The 21,220-nt window shown below is 51.3% G+C and overlaps 9 protein-coding genes across 9 annotated transcripts; 4 read left to right on the top strand and 5 right to left on the bottom strand.

The window, feature by feature from the left end:
- Positions 1-146: 146 nt before the first annotated feature.
- M409DRAFT_25603 (uncharacterized protein) lies at positions 147-2,264 on the bottom strand (the record flags this gene model as incomplete). Its single annotated transcript, XM_033807762.1, has 8 exons — positions 147-362; positions 419-664; positions 714-841; positions 919-1,572; positions 1,628-1,792; positions 1,843-1,877; positions 1,930-2,138; positions 2,190-2,264. The coding sequence occupies 8 exons, from the start codon at positions 2,262-2,264 to the stop codon at positions 147-149; spliced, it is 1,728 nt and encodes a 575-aa protein (XP_033665149.1).
- Positions 2,265-3,134: 870 nt separating this feature from the next.
- Positions 3,135-4,949, top strand: M409DRAFT_25602 (uncharacterized protein; the record flags this gene model as incomplete). The annotated part of the gene is made up of 10 exons (XM_033807761.1): positions 3,135-3,356; positions 3,413-3,427; positions 3,498-3,611; positions 3,669-3,770; positions 3,829-3,928; positions 3,979-4,032; positions 4,085-4,318; positions 4,385-4,390; positions 4,444-4,488; positions 4,549-4,949. The coding sequence occupies 10 exons, from the start codon at positions 3,135-3,137 to the stop codon at positions 4,947-4,949; spliced, it is 1,293 nt and encodes a 430-aa protein (XP_033665148.1).
- Positions 4,950-5,462: 513 nt separating this feature from the next.
- Positions 5,463-6,557, top strand: M409DRAFT_56944 (uncharacterized protein; the record flags this gene model as incomplete). Its single annotated transcript, XM_033813460.1, has 3 exons — positions 5,463-5,519; positions 5,670-5,863; positions 5,921-6,557. 3 exons carry the CDS (start codon positions 5,463-5,465, stop codon positions 6,555-6,557), a joined length of 888 nt encoding a protein of 295 aa, XP_033665147.1.
- Positions 6,558-7,297: 740 nt separating this feature from the next.
- On the bottom strand, positions 7,298-9,182 carry M409DRAFT_68112 (uncharacterized protein; the record flags this gene model as incomplete). Its single annotated transcript, XM_033817691.1, has 3 exons — positions 7,298-7,338; positions 8,264-8,873; positions 9,000-9,182. The coding sequence occupies 3 exons, from the start codon at positions 9,180-9,182 to the stop codon at positions 7,298-7,300; spliced, it is 834 nt and encodes a 277-aa protein (XP_033665146.1).
- Positions 9,183-9,863: 681 nt separating this feature from the next.
- On the top strand, positions 9,864-12,172 carry M409DRAFT_68111 (uncharacterized protein; the record flags this gene model as incomplete). The annotated part of the gene is made up of 4 exons (XM_033817690.1): positions 9,864-9,885; positions 10,088-10,509; positions 10,563-11,503; positions 12,097-12,172. 4 exons carry the CDS (start codon positions 9,864-9,866, stop codon positions 12,170-12,172), a joined length of 1,461 nt encoding a protein of 486 aa, XP_033665145.1.
- Positions 12,136-13,352, top strand: M409DRAFT_68110 (uncharacterized protein; the record flags this gene model as incomplete). The annotated part of the gene is made up of 4 exons (XM_033817689.1): positions 12,136-12,311; positions 12,372-12,939; positions 12,993-13,190; positions 13,251-13,352. 4 exons carry the CDS (start codon positions 12,136-12,138, stop codon positions 13,350-13,352), a joined length of 1,044 nt encoding a protein of 347 aa, XP_033665144.1.
- Positions 13,353-13,355: 3 nt separating this feature from the next.
- M409DRAFT_25597 (uncharacterized protein) lies at positions 13,356-16,416 on the bottom strand (the record flags this gene model as incomplete). Its single annotated transcript, XM_033807760.1, has 3 exons — positions 13,356-14,522; positions 14,578-15,122; positions 15,177-16,416. The coding sequence occupies 3 exons, from the start codon at positions 16,414-16,416 to the stop codon at positions 13,356-13,358; spliced, it is 2,952 nt and encodes a 983-aa protein (XP_033665143.1).
- A 535-nt stretch (positions 16,417-16,951) lies between these two features.
- M409DRAFT_56940 (uncharacterized protein) lies at positions 16,952-17,878 on the bottom strand (the record flags this gene model as incomplete). Its single annotated transcript, XM_033813459.1, has 1 exon — positions 16,952-17,878. The coding sequence occupies one exon, from the start codon at positions 17,876-17,878 to the stop codon at positions 16,952-16,954; it is 927 nt and encodes a 308-aa protein (XP_033665142.1).
- Positions 17,879-18,237: 359 nt separating this feature from the next.
- M409DRAFT_56939 (uncharacterized protein) lies at positions 18,238-18,699 on the bottom strand (the record flags this gene model as incomplete). The annotated part of the gene is made up of 1 exon (XM_033813458.1): positions 18,238-18,699. One exon carries the CDS (start codon positions 18,697-18,699, stop codon positions 18,238-18,240), a length of 462 nt encoding a protein of 153 aa, XP_033665141.1.
- Between the last annotated feature and the right edge of the window lie 2,521 nt (positions 18,700-21,220).

Genomic DNA, 21,220 nt, shown 5'->3' with positions numbered 1-21,220 from the left:
TAGTCTGTCTTGGCGGTCACATGCGCTGCCCCAAGGACGTGCAAGGTCCTTTCGTGGTCATGTATTCAGTATCAAGGTCTGAGAATATCAAATTAATGTGTTTTCCAAAAATCCATTACTATTAGCGACACATTATCCAATCTGGTCTACGTAGAGTCACTCTCCTTTCCCGTCTTCTCCGAAGGTGGCGAATCTGCGATCAGCGGTACTGGCCTTGGCTCAGGCTCAGTGATAGTGTATCGCTTGCGATGCCAGATGAAGCCGGCAACCACTGCGAGTACAATAGCAGCTAAACCTCCGATTACACCTCCAGCAATTGCCCCTGCATGGCTCTTCCCTGCGTCCACGCTCTCTTCCTTGACCTGTGGGACGGTCAGCTGTGGAAGACGTGCTTGCTCCATGGACAAGTCATGCTTACAGCGGAGATTTTGAAGCCACCAGGGACCATGTACTGGAAGACACCGTTGGGATCATACTTCTTCGAGGCTGCTCGGATCTTGTTCACGTTGGCTTCGCCGTAGCCTTCCAGTGGATTTTGTGCAGCATCGGCGTAGTTCAGGTAAAGCCAAGGGTTGTCAGAGGCGATCGACTTGGTGTACTCAGAGATCTCATTTCGTAAGAAGGTCGCCTGTGCCTGAAATAGCTCGTCTTGCTCTTGGCCTTGCTATCAACTGTCAGCCGATGACTCCAACACATGCCTCATAACGACTCACCCATTTCAGATAGGCCTCCCACAAGATCAAAGTCTCGTTGAAGCGATCCAGACCCAAAACATTGCCTCCCTTGTCCAAGCCATGCTTCGCAAAAAGGGTTGGAATTGGCTGATACAGGCAGTAAAAGCCTAAGAAAGGGCAATACTAGATCAGCCAGCAAGATCAAAGATTGGCGGTCGTTCTTTGGAGTGTGAATGTTACGTACCGTAGTCCCCCTTTGCATCTGCGGTGAGAGTCTCTGTCACTTTCAGAAATGCCTCGTGAGCCTTCTTCATCACCCGGATGTCGTTTTTGAACGTCAAAGTGCTGAAAGATACTCGATGATCCTTGGGCCCTTCAAACTCATACGCCAGTGAGGTCATATTCCTCGGTCCAGTTGAGTCTGACAAGTTACCTGTGATTAACCATAAGTCTTTGAAGGTTGGCTCTGCATCCGATCGAGTGGCCCCTGGCTTGGTGTAGTCGTACGCATTCATGAACATCGGCGTCTTTGTGTCGCTGAGGAACGTACTGATCACAATGACAGATCCATAGGGGTCGTTTGAAATGTTGTCTCCAAAGACTTGCAATGCTTGGAATTGCTGGTCCGACACATTCTGCGCTGGGTAAAGAACCACACCGCCCCAGATTGTGCCATTCTGGCCGTTATCGAACGCCATGAGATCGAAGTTAGTAACGATTCCAAGATTGTTGCTGCTGCCCTTCAGGGCTTGAAACAAGTCTGGATGTTCATCTTTGCTTGCAGTGACAATACTGCCGTCTCCGAGGACCACAGTGAAACGAGCTACGTTGTCGCAGGCGAGACCATACCTCGCAGCGTAATAAGAGTTGCCGCCTCCGAGAGTCAAGCCACCAACACCTGGAGAGCAGTCTATATTAGCGTAGACTGGCTATAAAAGGACGCTATACATTACCAATCGTTGTTGACCGACCGCCTACCACCATGACTCCGAGCTTGTCGAGTGCCGAATACACATCTCCCCATTCTGCACCAGGGCCGACGGACGCGGTACTGTTCTCTGTGTGATATATGGTGCTGTTGAGATTCTGCAAATCAATCGTCACTCCGTCCTCAATACCTACTTTCATAAGCGATTTGCCTTTGACTCTATTGGCGTGCAATCAGTACCTGCAGCTCCCGGAAAAGACGTATGACCGCCGCTCCTACATGCAGCTCACATCAGCACGTTCAGCAAGAGCTTTGTGCAACACATACCGCACGGCAAATTGACATGGCTGAGTTTTGTTTGCGGCGGCAAGAGTTTTGACTGCCAGCGAAACTTCTGCCGCATCTCTCGGCTGAAGGAAGCATTGTGGCCTCAGATCGGCTGCGAGACTGAAGTACTTCTGTACGCTGCTCTCATAAGTTTGTACGCCAGGAGCGACGATGCTCTGAGCAAGACCTGCGGCTGCTAATGCATTGCACTTCACATCGTGTTATTAGCCTGCAGCCTTGTTACGTCCCAAGTTACATACGCAGTACGACAGGTCGTCGGCTAGCACAGAGGTAAACGTCCCAGCCAACACAGCGCCGGTCAATGTTAGTCTCATGTTGTGGTGTGGGTTTGCATGATAAAAGCAGGAGCAACTCAGAAGTTTCTGCCACGCGAGAGAGGGAAGGATGGGGAGGGAGGAAGCAGGCGCTGGCATGATGTGGATTTCTCTTGCCATGGAAATTGCTAATTCCCATCGAACTCAATGTCTTCATTCATGGGTACATAATGCACACGATGATGCGACCCCTGATACGACCTCGACCAAGATGACGGTGATCTCGACTGTCAACACTGTGCAGGGAAGAGTGCTCCCTGTTCCTTGCAAACCTAGGGGCCATCTCGCCGGAACGTGGAGATCAGTCCGTTTCCACTTGACTTCATGTTGAGTGTGCAATCAGCGCACCCACGATTAGCCTTGATGGGCATTATAGTCTTCAAAAGCTTCACGAGCAGGCAAAGCTGAGGAGTGCCTTGCATTCCGCAGTTCGTGGGTCTCTCACGGTTTGCAAGGCTTGCTGAGAAGCTTTATCGCCTTCCCCTGTGTACGCCCACGGAAGCAACACTCAGTATCAGGTGACAAAGCTTCTAATTAATCTCGAGCGCAGAATCTTTAACTCTGTCTGCCAAGAGCATCCTCTTGCCAATGAGATTGGGATCCAGACCGCTTGACCTGGCGATGAGCCCTACAGTCGCACTCCTTGTAGTCCTTAGCCTGCACAATGCTTGCAGCCTGGTGTGCTTTGACATCGGCAGCAGTGATCTCGCAAGGCCTCACCGAAGCAGACTTTGAAGGTGCGATGTGTCCATACAGATTTCACCAACACGGGGCTTCTTGCTTGATTGACGAACACCGCTGGCGGCACATTTCAACGCGGCACAATCCTGCTACGTTCTTCAACGAACTCCTCGAAGACTCAAGCCGAAAATGCCACCAACCGATCCAAATCGCACTCCAGCGGCTCCGGCACCGCCTGGGTTCACGTCGAACTTGAGCAAAGGAAAAATGACGAAAGATACGGACTCAAGCATCGCAATTGCGATTGTCGGGATGCTCATATCTACTACTTTCTTCATCATCAGAATATACACAAAGGCTGTCTTGGCAAAGCTGTTTGGGGTCGACGATGTGCTTCTCATTATTGCTTGGGTAAGAGACCACATCGTGACAAAGTGGCTCGAGGCTGATCATTCTTGCTGGAACAGATACTCTCTATGGTCGTACGCTCGGATCCCAACACAGACTCGATTGTTGTCTTGGGTCATTTGCTGACCTGTAATCGATTGGCAGGTCCAGATTAGCATCGTATACTATATGGCTCACGAAGTCATTGGCGCCCATATTTGGGATCTCAGTGTCGCGGACTTTCAACGCTTGGCTCGAATCACTGCAGTGGACAGCGTGGTATGACAAGATGTTGGCTCAGCCTGCATTGGACAATGAGTGACGAAGCATCTCCAGGTGTACCTCGTTGTCATGGCTCTCTGCAAGTTCTCGATCCTGCTCTTCTACTTGAGGCTATCCCGCGAACGGTGGTTCACGTACTCCATATACGCGACTATGGTGAGCACGCTTTCCAACGATCTGGCAACCTGCTGACATCCGATGCTCCGAATTGTAGGGACTTGTCGTGGGGTACAGCTTTTCATTGGCGTGCTCTCTGATCTTTGCCTGTATCCCGCTCAAAATGGTGTGGGATGTGACCATTACCGACGGCCATTGTACTTCCATTGAGGCTCTTACTTGGTCAGCGTGGGCTGAGTCTCGGCAGGTATCAATCGAGGCAAGATATATCTCGCAACCGCTGGCCTGAATGCTGCGACTGGTATGTGCTTTCAAATACACCGAAATCGAAATACGATGTTGACGTCCGATAGATATTATCATGCTTGTAGGTCTTCAGCCAAGACTTCCCATGCTAGAGGGTGTCATCGCTAAGTCACACGCAGGTTTTACCCATGCCAATGATCAAGAAGCTCCAGGTTCCTTTCAGGCAGAAGGTGGGCCTTGGTTTAATATTCGCCATTGGATCGTGCACTATGGTTACAAGCATCGTTCGCCTCTGCTTGATGCCTCCATTGGTCAAGGCGGCGGACATGAGTTGGCAGTTGGTGAGACATGAAAACCGATCTGAATATCGAGATTACGCTAACATCATGATTCTCTGATTTAGACAGCGCCAGGTATTACCATATCCGTACGTACAGCCGATCTCAAGATGCTGACACGAAAACAGCAACTTGGATTTGTATTGAGGGATCGCTGCTCATCTGGACTGCTTGTGAGTGCACGAAAGCTGGGATGAGGTGCCCATGAACTCTCCCTGACTGATTTCTACCAGCTCTGCCGATCATGCGACTATTCCTCAAGCATGTCGCCCCGCGACTCATCGGAGAGACCAGCATTCATCGATCAGGCTCCCGTCGAAGTAGACAAAAGCCAGACACCATCGGATCATCCGAACTCTCGACCCTTGAGAAGTCGAAGCGAAGCTATGCTCGTATGACGGATACTGCCATCATCGGGCACTCCCCTACTGGATCCGAGACGGGTATCATTGGGTCTTCGGGAAAGAATGGGGCCACCGTAGCCACTGTTGAACGGCGGGAGTATGCTCATGACTCTTTGACGCCGAGAGAGCCACCAGCTGCTCCTACACCATATAGTCAGTTGAGTGTTGGTGCTGAGATATTTCCAACACCCCCGCTGGATAGACGAGATAGTGCTGTGAAGGAAATTTAGGGGACATGCACATTTGCAAACCGGTGTGGGCAGGAATCAAGCGCTAGAGAATGAGAGTTGTTTATTGAACAATATGCAAAAAGGAGTCCGCACCAACTGATCAATCGTAGGCGTGCTTTCCCTGGTGCATCATCATATGCCATGTTGATCGAGACAAGGTTGAGGTTTGAGTGAAGCCTAGAAAGAACCCACGACGACTCGTGGCTCAGCAGCAACAATTGAAGCCGACCGGCAACACTTCGAAAGTCGTCTCGCCTTGCACCGAGCATTTTCGATGTAGGGCAGTGATGTGCACAGAATGCTTACAAGCACTGCCAGCGGCTGAAAGACAAATCCGCTAGTCCTGCACTTCGCCTTCGGCAGAACATGAACCGCAGCTTCGCTCATGGTTAAAGAGGAGTGGCGAAGTCAATCGAGGTCACGGTCGAGCACAATAGAAGTAACGCAGCTAGTTCGACAGGCACCAATTCAACCGCTACCCCGTCAACTTGCGCTTCGCACAGGATATCAATAATGTCGTTCGGCTTCTCGATCGGTGACTTCATTGCCGTCGGCCAACTACTCAGCCGTGTGTGCCAAGATTGCAGCAAAGCATCTCAGGAGTTCCACGAGCTCAGTCAAGTCATCAATACCGCCAAGTGTTGTGTCGGAAGTGCCCGAATAGCGTTGCAGGACATCTATGTTGCTTTACCCAGGATACATCAAACGACCATAGCATAGACGCTCGATGGTCTACGCAGCGTCGCCAATGACATATCGGATGAGTTGCGCGAGTACAACAAGACCTCGTCGTCGACAGGAGGCGCAAGAAGAGCCAAAATGAAGTTTGCACTTCTAGAAAACCCAAGGGAGGCAGAGTCCAGAATTACGCTTCGGGTCTCAATGCTGAATACCTGCATGGCAATCATTATCTGGTACGTAAACGAAATATGTACGCATGTCACTGAATAAACGGTCTTACCTTTGCCTAGTGATTCTGTGACGAAGTCAAGGCTGCAACCCTATGAGCCTGATCAACTCGTTGTGCATTCGGATAACACCATCAATGCCATTGGAACACTGCAGTCTTCACCATCCACGAATAATTACCCAGTGGAGCGACCGGCACAGAAATGGGTGACTGCATTTCAACACGCCAAGCAGAAAGAAACGTTCTGGTCTCTCCACAAACCGGCAATCGCAGCTCGTGGATTCTTCGACTATTGTGCTACAGCTCAGCCTGTTCCAGGAACACCGAGGATCAACCATGTCGATTACGAGCTGAGCATCGTTGACAACGTCGTCGTTGGGACATCGCGGGGTACCGGCGGGACTGCCAATATCAGGGGAGTCATCGATCCATCCGGCCGGCGCATCTCTTTCCAAAAAACGTATGTGAAAGGACAGTGCAAGGGACTCGTCTGGGAAAACAAGGGAAGTTTCACTGCTTGTGGTATCGCTGGCGAGTGGTGTTATCCAGGCGATCCTCCAAAGATAGCTCATCACCGGGGTTCGTTCGGCATTTGGTTGCGAGAGGACGAAGATGCCAGCGGGCAGACCATGGATGATCAGCTGAAAATGCTTACAGGCGAAGGCAAGATCCTTAGCAGGTCTTTGACGTTCGAGTAGTTGCTTGTGCTGTTTGGGTGTCGCAATTCTGTACAATACACTCATTGTCGTCAATTCTCCCTGTCGAGTCTTTCAGGTGTTGCTGCGCTCTGCGTGAACAGATTCTACTCTTGAACTATCCCATCTGACTACCTTCCAAGCCGATTCAATCCCTGAATAGATCAATACGCAGGCACTTGTATTTGGCACAAGGGCTATGCGCCAGTCTCGATTTGTTGACTCACTTATGCACACGACGTCCTCAGAGTAGTTTTCTGCCTCCATGCAAGTCGACACTGCTCATCGCTTCTGCCTCCTCTCGCTCTTTGCAGCTTTGGCATTTGCGCCGGCGAGCCATGAGATATAGAACAATGCGCCGCCGACGATGGCTCCAATCCAACCTGCACGTCACCCTCGTCAGCACCGTTCTCTTCCCAAGTCAAAGTTGCAAGGTACTGTACCTATCTCGTGAGGCGTATGAGGCATTGCAAAGTGAACGTCGAGCGATTGGGATGTCGAGCTTCAAAAACAAGTTGTAACAACAGTGACTGCAACGCTCATCTTATGTCGCCATCGCAGAGCAGGTCAGCTTGACCGCAGCTCGACGTGAGCAAGGCAAAGAAACCGGCTCAACCGCTCCATGCGACCAGAGATCTATGATCTGGAAGCTCTTATGCGAACTCAGATATGCCGACCGACCTTCTTGATCAAGATCTATTGGGCGAGGTGATGCCAGCGTTGGGCGTTCATGAGGCGAGCTGTCAAGTTTCAGGACTGCAGTCCGAGGATGCCCCCTGTTCAGCTTCGAACGCCTCCATGCCGGGCAACGTCACCCGATGTGGTATCTGAAAGCATACAACAGATCGTTCTCGACGTCAGATGAGCGATCGAAAGTCACTCCACTTGGCCATCTCTCGCTGCTGGAGAGCATCTGGAGGATCTTGCGGCGGGACCTTGACCATCTGAAGGTAGCCTAGCAATGAGTGAGAAAATCGAAGCCGGCGCAGACCATGCGAAGTCACTAAAGCTGAAATTTGAGCCCGGGCTGACGGGTTGCGTGACCGTTTGCCTGGTCTTATTATGGGCTGGTGTGATTTGGCTCGGGCCGGCATGCGTGTTCACTGATATGACGGTAGAGCTCACAAGTGAAGCCCACGAGCCTCTGTCCGCCACGCGATGATGCGACTTTGTCAAGTTTGGGGCTTGTTGCATCCGATAGTGCATTGCACGCTGAGCTCCAACCTCGTCATTCGTTGGATGCGTTTCAAGTCCCGAGAACCATGGGCCGTCAAGATCAACGCCACGAGGAGGAGGCGGTTGAAGAGATTCTTCGACCGGGCCAGAATCGTGGTATTTCAGAAGTTCTGACACGGAATCGTCGGAAAGAGCTATGAGAAAGCGCTTCGACTCGATCCTTTTCCAATGCTTGGCTTCCAAATTACGCATCACTTCAGTCGTAGTCCACTTGATGGCTGCTTTCTCCAGTCTTGATCTTCGGACGAACACATCGCCCACTTTCTCCACACCAAGCACACACCCTCGCGAAACACCTGGGCTAACTTGAACCCCTGCCTCGTACGTCGGCAGCTCCAGCATGAAGACGCAGTTGAGTTTGATCAGGAAGCAGTCTTCCCAAGGACCACCAGTGATGAGTATTGCCGGGCTCTCGATCTGAAGACCTTTGTGTGTGATGGTGTACGGAGGCCGTGTAACACGAAGCTGCTGACGAACAGGTCCGCTGTCGCGGAAAGCTGTCGGGCGAGCGGCAAGTATTCCGCCTATGTGATTTGCGTTGAATGCAAAGATGGATTCGTCGTTACTTTGCTTGATGATCTTTTTCTGCAGGCGGTAGAAGGCATTCCGCCCACCTTCACCGTAGAGAAGAGACATGTGCACATTGAACAAGCCCATGAGACAGAAAGCCATGTCTTCTTCCCTTGTGGTCTTCCGGCGGGCAGCCCAGCTCATCCGCCGAGCAACAGAAGCGTTACTGATGCTGTTGTGATTTGTGAGATACTTGGTGTGTATTCCGGTCACTCTCGTCACGATAGCCCGAACGACTGCCGAGTCTCGCATAGATCCAATGCGGCTCCAATCCGAACTGCAGAAAGCCAGCAACCGAGGGGCGAGCAGCTCCTGCAATGTCCAGCCTCTCGTGAACCATTCGCTCTTGTACATATCGTTTATATGGTGCAGCGATGAGACGTCTTCCAGATATGCGATACAATATGCAGCGCCCCGGTAGTAGTGCCACATCGAATTGATGGCTTCCGACAGTTCAGCACTGCTTGTCTTATCGATACAGCAGGTATCAATCCAAGCCCATTTGACCGCACGCTCGACGTATTGCTTTTCTAGCCACGGGAATTGGTCTTCGCAGTCCATCGAAGACTCATCTGCGGCGGCCAGCTGTTCTTCGGAATCGGTCATCCATTGCCATTGGTGAGCAGACGAAAGCTGGACTTCTTGGACGGTTCGGCAGAAGTCTAGGATCTTCTGGTACCCTTTTCCGTTTTGCTTTTGATGCGCAACGAACTCCTGGTATGTCACCTCCTCGGCGCCCCATTTATGCGACAGAATTGCGTATGGCGGTGGCTTGTCTCCGAATGTCTTAATCTCCAGCGTTCTGACATCGATAAGCCGCATTTAGCGGTACTGTTGTGGTCTTCTTTGTGTGCGTATCCGGAACAGGTCTCATAATCGAATGTGCATCCCAAGACCAAAGAAAAGCTGCAGCGGTGGCAGTGTTGATCATGGTTTTGAAGAGGCCGCCCACGCTTTGGATCCTCTTTCGTTCTCAGCTCTTCGACAACCCACACTAATGCTGTGTACCATGTCAAGTCGGGATCGGCTCTCCGCTTTTCCGTGAAAGGTGAAGATTGTTGTGTTGAGGCAAGTATGGCTATTTTTTCATGTTACTAAATGGTGTTTTCTGCGTGTAAGTTGGAGCTGCAAGAATGAGCAGCATGCGGAATGCCGCGATGTGTTCGTTCACAGAGGGAAAAAAATGGTACACAATAGCATTTAATGACAGCGTCAGGATCCCAGTCAACTGGTTTGATTTGACTCGTGAACCTCAGACAGATCAAGATCAAAATCGCCCCAGCTCTTACGTTTGTGAGAAGAGCTGTGTCCTTTGCCAGCGCAAGGGTTGCATACGTCGGCCAGAAGTCATACCGCCAGGTCGACAAGTGGCTGGATTCTATCAGGCCCCTACCCATGATGCCTTTGTTGCTGTTGTCCTGTCGGTTCCGAGAAGTTGGACTTGGGCGAAATCGGTGTGCGTGAGGCTGAGAATCGGGAGATGACGTTGACTGTCTGGCGCTAATGGCGGGACCAGCCGGCGCTAGTAAATCGTTCCACTCTTCACTCCTCCCCAAACCGTTCAAACTTCTATCGACCATGATAGACAACATTGAACAAACATTCTGGGCCCCTGAACGCTTTCTGTACGGAAATGTCGACTGATACGGATTCAGGCCATCTTCTGGAGGATCAGGCTCCGCTCCTTACAAGTGACCAGGCCCACGAAGGCCACGAAGATGCCCCAGAACCGGCAACAAAGCATCAAATCCCTCCCCGAATCACTCGGAGACTCTACGCCTCGCATTTTCTGTCGACATGGAATTCCAGAGTCTTCGAGTTCGGCGCCGTACTATACTTAGCCAAGATATACCCGAACACGTTGCTTCCGATGTCAGCATATGCCCTCGCCCGCGGTCTGGCTGCGATCCTGTTTAGCCCACTTGTCGGTCAATACATTGATTCCGGGAACCGTCTGAAGGTGGTAAGGCTGTCTATTGTGGTGCAGAGACTTGTGGTAGCCGCATCCTGCGTCATATTCTATCTTCTCTACCGAGATCTGTTTCCGAACGCAATTGTACAAAATGGCATGCTCGCACTGCTAGCAGCACTTGCTTCCTTTGAGAAACTGGCCTCCATTCTAAATTTGGTAGCAGTGGAGAAAGATTGGGTATGAATATCACGATTTGCTTGTGGGTAGATGTGGTTGACATTGCGTTGCAGGTTGTCGTTGTGGCTGGGGATGATCATGACTCTTTGCGGGTGGTGAACTCCCAGATGAGAAGAATTGACTTACTGTGCAAGTTGTTCGGACCCCTTGGGATTGCTCTGCTCGACGGCATTTCCACTGAACTTGCCATACTCGTCAACCTAGGAATGAACGTATTCTCGATCATCATTGAGTATTTCGCCATTGCTCGAGTATACCATGAGGTACCAGCCTTGCAGGCGCCGAAGCGAAGACCGCAATCGCCCAACATCGAGCGGCCAAGTGGAGAAAACAGGGAAAGGCGTCAGTTGCAGAGGTTCACTAAGGTGGCATCAAAGACTGCCAAAGACCTCCAGTTTTACTTCAAGCACCGCGCTCTCCTACCATCCCTTGCGGGAGCTCTGCTTTATCTGACGGTCTTGAGCTTCGGCGGTCAGATGGTGACCTACCTTCTGTCTTCTGGTTTTTCTTCCACACAAGTCGGTGTCGCTCGGACATTCAGCGTTGCCTTCGAGGTGATGGCGACTTGGGTAGCACCGTGGCTGATGAGCAAGATTGGTCCCATCAGAGCTGGTCTGTGGATGAGCAGCTGGCAGTTGACTACTCTCGTTGCGGGACTCGTTGTCTTCTGGGCCTTCTTGTCGACTCCTGTGGCTTCAGCGAGTGGACTCGTTATGGGCACAATCCTGAGTCGAGTAGGTTTGTTTGGCTTCGATTTGTGTGCACAGGTCATCGTACAAGAGGATGTCGAAGCCAGCCGGCGCGGCGCTTTCTCTTCTGTGGAAGCTGCTCTTCAGAACGCGTTTGAGCTGCTATCGTTTGCTTCAACGATCGTTTTCTCGAGCCCTGCTGAGTTCAGATGGCCGACGCTGATCTCGACAGTCTCGGTTACACTGGCATGTCTTCTGCAGGCTATCTTTGTCAGGCATCGAAGAAAACATTTGTTGCATTTCGAGTATCTGGGTAGCATGTGCGGTGACTTGATCTCCGGCAAGAAAACGACGAGAGACCGGCAATTCGAGCGGCTTCCGCAAAACGAGGAGCAGAGCTGAGCCCATAGGTCAGTCATCATGCCATACCAATCGTTGCCGGCGACATCTGCAGAGGGGCCCCCTTCAAAGTCTGGAACAACGGCGTCATTGGGCCTATGAAAAAGCGAGAACGATGCCATTCATCCGAAGGCGCCAGGAACGTTGTCGAAAAGACAGAGTGCCCTCCCCTGCTGATGAGGAGTCGGATCTGGGCGGTAATATATGAGAGTTGTCATCGTATTGCTCCGCAACGTAGGGCCATAGACTTGTATTGGCCTGCTCGTTCGTTGCAAGAGCCCTCATCCGAAAACGGATTGCCCAGGTCTCCTCATTAGGCTTCGCATTCGTCTTCGCCATGATGCACCTCGGCGATCACAGAATCCGATAACGACGCCACATATTCCCTCGCTTAGCACCTTCACATGTTAGTCTGAAATGCAAACAGGCGTCGATATTATCATCGCTGAGCGACAAGATATAATGACTTTGCTTCAGCCACGAGGTACTTCAATTCGAGACTTCTACAACATACCAATTCGATAACGAGGACGACAAGATGCATCTCGAAGGACGACGACCACGCGACTCCATGAAGTCAACATGGAGGAACGACAAGAGTCAGTGGGGTTTTGCCCATAAGTTCCTCATCACCCTCGACGCCTTCCATCAATACCCAGACCAAGAAGTTCCTGTCCATGCAAAGACAGATCCACTCCCAGCGCTGTCTCAATGGTAAGTCGTTATGGGTCAAACGTTGTTCTCATCTGTGCAAACCTGATGATTGTTCTTCAGGTCAACCCATCGATACATCCTTCTCAGAGCACTATGGCCAATCGCCCTCCAATATCTCTACATTGCCCTCACTGGCTGGCGCTTGCACCCCGTCGGTGCATTTCTCCTCTACACCGTCGCGATGCAACTCAACTCGATCCGAGAAGTCAAGATTCTTCGACGACTGGCTCACAAATACGGCTTCCTCGATGGAGACAAGCACGAGCGAGACCAAGTACCTGATGCAGGCGTCGATAAAGTCTTTTGGTCGGTGCAGATGACAACAACGATTCGACCGATGTTCACAATCTTCCTTGCCTACCGCTCGAAGGAGCCTTTCTCTTTGAGCTGGTGGCTGCCATTGGAGCTGGCCCTGTATTCCGTCGTCTTGGATTTCTGGTTCTACCTCTACCACAGGGGCTGCCATGAGCTTGATGGTCTCTGGAAGTACCACCGAACCCACCATCTTACCAAGCATCCTTCGCCCCTCCTTTCATCCTACGCAGATAGCGAGCAGGAGTTCTTGGAGATTGCACTCATCCCTCTTCTCACGTATGGGACGTTGAAATACGTTTTCGGCCTGCCGATGGTAAGCCTCAGATATCCCCAACTATCATTGAGCCCGTACTGACCAGGGAACAGGGCTTCCACGACTGGTGGATCTGCCACGAGTACATCATCTTCGCCGAAGCCTTCGGGCACAGTGGCTTGCGAGTGTACTCCACTACCCCAAGCATCGTCTCTCCACTGCTGAAGTTGTTCCGCTGCGAACTCGTGGTAGAAGATCATGACCTGCATCACCGAAAGGGCTGGAGGAAGAGTCAGAACTATGGCAAGCAGGTAAGGCACGAAGGATGTCGTCGGTGATTTGGACATCGCTAACATCATTGTGCTACCCAGACCAGACTTTGGGACCGTATCTTTGGAACATGCGGTGAACGCATCGAAGCTGCCGATTCCAACATCGATTACAACAATTCAGTCGACTTTCCACTCTGGTAGAAGCTAGTCATACTCAAACTTGGTACCTTTCACCAACGCAGCAGCAACTTCCGCAATCACCTCAATCTTTCCATCATTCTGCCTCGTATCGCCTTTGCGTGAAGCTTTATCGAAAAGTCGCCAGACTCCAAGGTACTTTGGCGAGGTGTCGGGATTTGATTCAATGTTGTTGAAAGCCTTGCGCCTGCCATCATGTCGTTTGACCTGAGCGTAGTCTCTGGGTGTTACCGTGCCCCTTTTGGCCGTCTCTCGATCCACCGCAGCCACTTGGACGCAGAACAGGATCATGGCCGCCAGTCCAGAGGCTATGGCCGTTGCAATGGAGGAGCCAGATAACGTTATATTCTTGAGCAGGTCGATCGATCGTCGGTGCGGAGCGACCTTTTCCCCTGGGAACAAATAGCTTATGGAACTTCCGTTGCCCACCATCTTGGAGGCATTGCCCCATTTTCGAGCTGCGCCGATCTTGAAAATCTCCGTCGTGCTGGAAGCTCCTGGGTATGTATCATCTCTCTCCGTGCCTTGGTCACTGGCAGCACAAAACATCAATATGCCTTTCTTCCGTGCCTCCAGTATTGCGTCTTGGAGCTGCTCAATACCTTTCACATTCTCCGACGTCTTTTCGATAGTCCATGACATTGAGATGATGTGGACCCCTTGTTCTATCGTCGCACGCACAGCCTTCGCGGCACTTTCTGCGCTAATCTCACCGTCGGGGCTTGACTCGATCCTCGTAACGAACAACTTAGCGCGAGGACATAGACGGCATATAAGACTTGCCATCGCTGTGCCATGTCCGTGGGTAGAGCCGTAATAAGGTCTTGTCAAATCCTCTTCTCCAAGGTTTGCGTCGAAGCTCCGGCCATCGATCACCCTGCTTTGTAGCGATCGCTCGTTCAGGTTCACGCCATCATCGACCAGACCCACGATGACATCTTCCAGGACAAATTTGGCAGGTAGTGTAACGTTTTGGATAAAGTCGGCGAACGAGTCCATTGGTGTCAACCATTTGTCTGCTTTCTCGGCTTCGGTAGGACCGACGAGGCCTGAGCCGTGGCCAAGGTCACAACGTTCGTGAATCAGATGCTCCTCTTCGTCGACAGTGATGTCTATCAGCCTCTCTTTGAAGTCCTTGACATTTTCGCGGACACGTATCTTCGACTCGAGCACCTATCAAGCAGCAGTCAGCGTTTAGCGTCGGCGCAGTTAACGGCAGCGCAAATACATGCTCGATGTTGTAGTAGAGGCGGACATGCCTCAGATTTTGCATCGAGTTCAGTCCACCGCCAGTGCAGTTCTCACTCCAACCCCTCAAAACAGCATTACTGCCGCTCCAGTAAAGAGAGACCCGTTTTGCCTCAGGTGCGGCTGTCTTGATAGTGTTCGGGCACATGTCATATTTTCTCCAGTCGAGGTCTTCGACGTGGAGATCTTTTAAGGCTGCTTCAATGTCCTCATCCGCGTGCGATGGTGATGATAGGTCCTCGACAATGACACGCAGCACACGCTTGACCCCTGGAAGCGTCTCCTTGGACTCCTTCAAGGATTTGTCCTCCTTCAGATACTGAAACAAGCGCAGGACATCTGACCGACCATTTTTCCGCGACACAGAGCTTGAAGCAGTCGCAGGATCTGGGTGGAGGATCATTCGTGGCAGCGCGACGCATCGGAGAATCTCGTCAAATTTCAAATGTCCCAGGCTGTCTTCCAGGCTCTTGCGGCTGAGCTCCAGTGAAGTGTGGTCAAGTAGATTAAGATAGATCTCCCGGTCTGTCGAAAGTTGTTAGCGGTCATTGCCCGATCCGAACAAGTTGCTGTTCTTACCTTGTTTCGGTCCGTATAAGAACCTAATACACTGCTCGTCATTTCTACTGCGCAGAAAGTGAAGTCTCATGAGCTCTCTAATTTCATCCGCAGCTTTCTTGTCCTTTTGTACGGTGGTCAAATCTTGCTGCACCTTTGTGCTGTTGCCTTCTCGTTCAGCTCCTGTCGTTGCTTGGGGTTCGTCTTTTGAACGCCTATGACCCTCTTCCGACTCTTGCGCCGCCAACCCGAGAGAGTGGACAGAATCACTCCCCCTTTTGAAATGAGGTTCCTGCTCAAAGGTCTTGCGGAGACGCTCGTCTTCCCTCTCGTGCCGTCTGTGGGCTTGCGCATCTCTCTTGCCTTCCCGACCACCATCGTCTTTCGACTCGGGCCTAGGTCTCGCGTTGTGATTTAACAACGGCGTCGTTGGTTTCTGTGGCACAGCGTTCGGCTCTCTAAGAGTGACTTCTGCAAACTCTTTTCGCAACTCGCTCATGCTGGAGCGAGACGCCTCACTCAATTGAGGACGAGACTGTTGGAGTCTGCTGAGTATAGCTGCTCTTGACAGCATGTGGACTCTATATGGAGACAGACTTCTAGATGCCGCTGTGGTCTCCATCTCTAAGGCCTTATCGAACTTCTGGATCAGAGCCTCGACTATAGGTACTCGGGCTGGCGTACATCGTCGGTATTCGACAGCCAGATGCAATGCTGTTCTGCCATCCTTGTCCCTCCCTGCCAATGCGGTGTCGTTTGCCTTGTCTATCAGCAGGCGTAGAACGTCAGGATCGAATTTGCGGTTTGTGATTGCCGTATGCAGGCAATTGGTTAGGTCCCCAGTTTGTAAAGCAAGCAGGTTGGCAATGTCCAGACCGTTCATCCTGCATATGAATCTGACCAGATGGTATGCCTCTTCTCGAACTGCCTTATATAGGACCGTCTCTTGATAAGAGTTTTTGGCATAAATGATTTTTTCTCTGCTCGTGAGCGTCTCGACCAACGGCTCGTATTTTGCGAAATCATGCTTCAGGCTGTCAATCATCATGTGCAATAGTGTGCCTTCTTTTTCGAGGGTTGTAAAAATGTCTACATCGTAGTCCTGCTGGATGCTGTCCACGTTTACGTGATTGGAAGCTCGCAGATCGTCTCGAATAGCTCTAAACTTGGCAGAGACATCCTCTTCGTCTTCGACAGACATTGTACCGCTGTTAACTCTTGACGTGCTGACAATGTCATCTTCAGGTTTTGGCGAAGCCATTGTTGGGCCCACGTCCCACAAGCAGAGCCTGGGACACTGCGAAAAGTTAGTGTAAACCAGATTGACTTCGCTACGAGTTATGCTGACGCTCACAAAGGAAAGCCTTATACGCCGTGCTTACCTTCTACCCGGTGCTTTCAATAGTCGCTGGTCACAAGCAAGAGGAAGATATGGACACCACGAAGGGAGTCCATTCCAAGTATTCCGTACACCCTTTTCTCCCATCGAGTTAATTATAGCCGGCCGCATCAGCCTCACTCACCTGCAACAAAGGGGTGAGATTTTATTCGCTGCCAGCTCTTACGCGCATTAACGAGCCACATGACCCTTGAGCTATTGGCAGATAAAGAACACGCTAGCTTTACATCAGGGCTACTCTGTAATGCACGTGGCTCGGGCTCGGGCGTACATGTGATTGATGAAAGAAAGATGGTGTGGCCAGCCTTGTTTATGATCAGTGCTACTTTGCGTCTCGTGACTACGTTTTTCTGACCGGAGTTTGGTGCTGCTTCTGCAGGTTCGGTATCGTCTCGTTTCAACCAGTCTGTTGCAATTCCTTCACGGTGCCATGGACATCTGTGCGGAAGGTGATGTCGCTGAGGCTGTATAGATCACAGCTTCCAAGATTGTCTTGGTTATAGCGCTCTGAAATGTTGTTGGCTTTGATCGAAGGGTCAAACAGAACCGGGTCGTCATTTGTAAGATCGTCCTTGCGACCAAAATAACGCCCCAATTTGCTTCGGATGTCAACAGCAGCGTCGATGGTAAACATGCACCGGAAGGGCTCATAGTTTTCCCGCCGCAGAAGGACGGCTGTCTTTAAGAAAGGCGGTATACCCCTTTCTCCATTTTCGTTTTCGGATAGAGACCACGACGCGCAGTTTGCGCTGCCCCAGTTCCTGCCCCTGAGGTCAATGGAGCCCGTGTTTGAGGCGTATGTAGTCACGTCCATGCTGGTGGAGGTCTCCCAAGAGATCGTGCCTCCTGCAGCGGCGGGCATTCCGCCGCTGACTTGGAGTCCAGCTGACTGCTTCGACTCCGTGTGCGCCATGCTCTTCCCAAGCTTAAGATGAGCATCAGGAGCGATAGCCATCACTGCTGGTCCTTCGTCTTTGTCTATGCCCTTGAAATTCAGGTTGATATTGGCACTCTTGAATCGTCTTGCACGTCTTCGAGGATCGAAACGGAAACGAATGACCAAGAGCGTTGCTTTTTCATTGCCCTCAGCGGTCAACTTTCCGTGAACCACGTCGAGCAGCGAGCACCGCATGTCGAGGTCGCCTTTTCTCTCGATGACATTTGCTCTTTGCCACGGATTGGAAGGGTCGTTCTGGACTCGAAAGGAGCTTCCCCTGTCCGTTCGATGGTGAAGTGGTACCGAGAATTCTGCAAGGTACTCTGAATCGTTCGGGTCTTCGCCCAAGTCAGCGTGGAGGTCGCCATGGGTGTCTGAGTAGGACATTTTGGTTCGAGTCGTTTCGTAGCCGTAAAACGAAGACAGGAGCAAATTGCAGAGGTGTGAGCGTTCGTGATCAGATGATTGTTGCGCGGCACGCCCTCTCATGCCACTTGAAATGCGCCGCGTTCTGCTTGCGGAAGAACGTACTGATAGCTCATGCTGTGCAACACACCATCTGCTGCTCGCTTGGAGGACGGCCCATGCATTCTGTTCGCAGCCCCAGCTGAAGTCTTTCCACGCGGCTGAGATTGAATTGAATGGACCTCCCAATCTTCAACCACTCCAAGTACCTTTTTGACCCATAACCTGAGGTACAGACAATGCCAAGAAGCCATGGCAGTCCAGCAACAATCATGGCAGATTCAGCGCGTGAAGAAGTCGTTTACGATGACAGCATGCCTGGCTGGCGGACGAAGAAGCCTGTCGATGACCGATGCAATCTCAAAGTTCTCCGTGACATCGACAGCGATGATGTCGGCCTCTGGGACTGCTTCGAGTACGTTTGCTTGCGCTTGCTGATTGAATGCTGGTTGACGCTTCCTAGCGTAATACTCGTGCCTGGCATAAACGATGGGCTGGCCAAAGGACTCAACCACAACAAGGCTGGCAACGATATGCTCTCGAGCAGCGTCCTGCGACTGATGGAAACCGATTCCAGCTTCAGGTGTCGGATTCTGAAGTTTGAGTACGAAGCCCATGAGCTTCGCCAAGCAACGCAAGTAGAGTCCTTCCTTGCGATATGTGCTCGCCAGCTCTGGCAGCAACTTCGCGAGAAGAGGACCAAGTTCGAGGTTAGACAAATACTTACTGCAATCACTAGCCATCGCTGAAAGTCACCAGAGAGCCTACGGGTCCATGTGTTTCATAGCCCATGATATAGGCGGCTTGATAGTGAAAGCGGTAGGGTGCATGTCTTCACTATCGGACACTACGTTGCGGCACTGACCCTCTCGAAATAGGCGCTTACCAATCCACCTACGGGCACTTGGGATGATCAACGAATGAATCTTTGCGATAAAGCTATGGTGCTTCGCCAATGTCCTTTTGCAAAATGCTCGCTGACTGGCCTTTGCTCAGTTCTTTTTTGGTGTTCCTCATCGACTCGATAGAACAGAAGACTCATTTGCTGAGCTTTTGGCGTTACTTACAAGTGCAAAGAGTACTCCCGATCATGCACGGGCGATAGCTAAGAGTTTGTTCGGGACCATTGCAGAGGTGAACGCATCGTACGATCGTTGTTTCATACCAATGCTCCAAGCCGTAGTCAATGTGACCTCCAGCTATGAAGACGTAGGTTCCGTCCTTTGGTGCACATTACAAGAGCTTCAAGTCCATATCCTAATTGTCAGCAGATCTTCGAACATGAATCGACAACCTCGTGGACAGCAGGTCTGAGTTTTAGCTGTAACAAGGCTGTGTCGCTTGGCCATGAAGACCTAGTGGATTTCTCGCTTGGAGACTCCATCTCCACGGTACTCATAGACACGATGAAAAGTTCACTCAGGTGTAGGCTGCAATCCGAAGAGACGCAAAAGATAAGGCTGACCGGCAGCGACAGATGCTTCGATGGCGAGCTACAGAGACACCCCTGAAGAGATGTATTCGTCGGCAGTGCCGTTCGACATCAGGCCCCTAGCATGGTCCAAAGACTCGTTTCTCCACCCTGACAAGATATCGCAATGGGAAGATGACGACGATCCCAAGTTCCTCGTGCTGTGGAACCCAAGTGCCGAATCCGATGAAGCAAGCGCAATTGCCAGATCTGTAACAAGAAATTTGCAAGCCACGCAAACACGGCGAATAGGAGTGCTATACTTTCGGTGCCTCGAGTCTGATGCTCGAAGGTCTCTGTTGAGACCAGTGTTGATGACACTGCTAGCACAAGCAACCAGGCAAAGTCGATCTTACAACACCTACAGCGAACGGCTGACGTCTTTTATGGGTCGGTTTACAGATTTGGAGCTCGAGCATTTACTCCAAAACACAGTGCGGCATCTCAGGGGTACAGTTGATCGCCTACACGTGATCATCGATTGTTTGAACAAGGACAATGAGCCTTTGCGTGGATTTCTTGGACGCTTTTGGCACAACCAATTGAACTTTGAAGGTCCTCTGAAATTTCTCGTTTGCGGTAACGCGATTTTCGAAGATGCCGAGACAATTGACAATCTTCTGATGAGTGACGAGCAGGGTACTCTGACTCAAAGTTCCGGCACGGAAGCTCTATTATCCTTTCTGTTCCTCCAAAGGCCAGATCTGACGGTTTGGAGAGACACGATCGTGACACCGCTGCGGCAATGGAATCATGATGGAGCGCAGCAGCGATTGATCCTTGATATTCTCGCGGGAATCTCTTTGCCGATGGCAACTCGGGAAGCAGAGACTGTTCTGCACTTATCACTACAGACGCAGCAGCAGGTGTTGTCAGCAAGGCTAGCTCAGACCCCTGGAATCAGGCGCCCTTGGCTAAAAGCCGTGCTTGCGTGGCTGGTCTATAGCTTCAGGCCATTGGCGATAAGAGAGCTTGATGCAGCAATCTCACTGACAGCTTCGATTGATGGAACGAACTCAAGAAACGCCTCGAGAAACGCGTCTTTGGGCTCTGAGAACCTTCTGAGGGACCTTTCCGACACCGTCGGCAACGTCTTCGAATCTCGAGGCGGCGAAATTCGATGGGCCAGGCCCCATCTGAGGGAATGGTTTGTGCAAGGCTGTGGCGAAAACAACTCGCAGTGGTTCAACATAAAGTCCTTTGCCCACAGCCTGATTGCAGAGGCCTGTGCATCGTACCTCACACGACATGCACCTTGCTCAAGCAGAGGTATGAAATGCTCGTTGCCGCAGCCCATCGAGAATCTGGGCCTGGCAACATCTCTTCATCACCTGTGGGATTACGTGATTGCATACTGGCCAGAACACTTCAAACTCGCGGCTGCAACCAACGACGGCGCAGCTTCCATAGCCAGACTTATTCAGAGTAGAAAAATATGGAATTCTTAGCGACAACGATCGTTACCAGGGCTTTCAAGACGAAATCAACGGCGCGAAGTGTCTCGACCTTGGTTGACGTTGGCTGCAGGCTTGGGATTGCGTGGCATCATCACTGCTTCGCTTCAAGATCAAGGCCACATAGTGTCAGACCCTCACGAACTTGCAGAAGGCATGTTAGAGGCAGCCTGGAATGGCAATTGCGAAACGCTCGAGGCCATTGCAGCACATCATAGCCCTGACGATGAATTGAGTGCACAGCTGATGGAAAAGGCTTCACTTTCCGGCGACATTCAAACCCTTACCTCTGTGATAAAGATTGTCGTAAATGCAGGCTCTCGGCCTGTGTGGCCTCCA

This window comes from Zasmidium cellare (genome assembly GCF_010093935.1).
Source record: "Zasmidium cellare ATCC 36951 unplaced genomic scaffold M409scaffold_27, whole genome shotgun sequence".
Lineage (NCBI taxonomy): Eukaryota > Fungi > Ascomycota > Dothideomycetes > Mycosphaerellales > Mycosphaerellaceae > Zasmidium > Zasmidium cellare.
The sequence above is the reverse complement of the archived record's forward strand: the minus strand, read 5'-3'. Positions and strand labels throughout refer to the sequence as shown.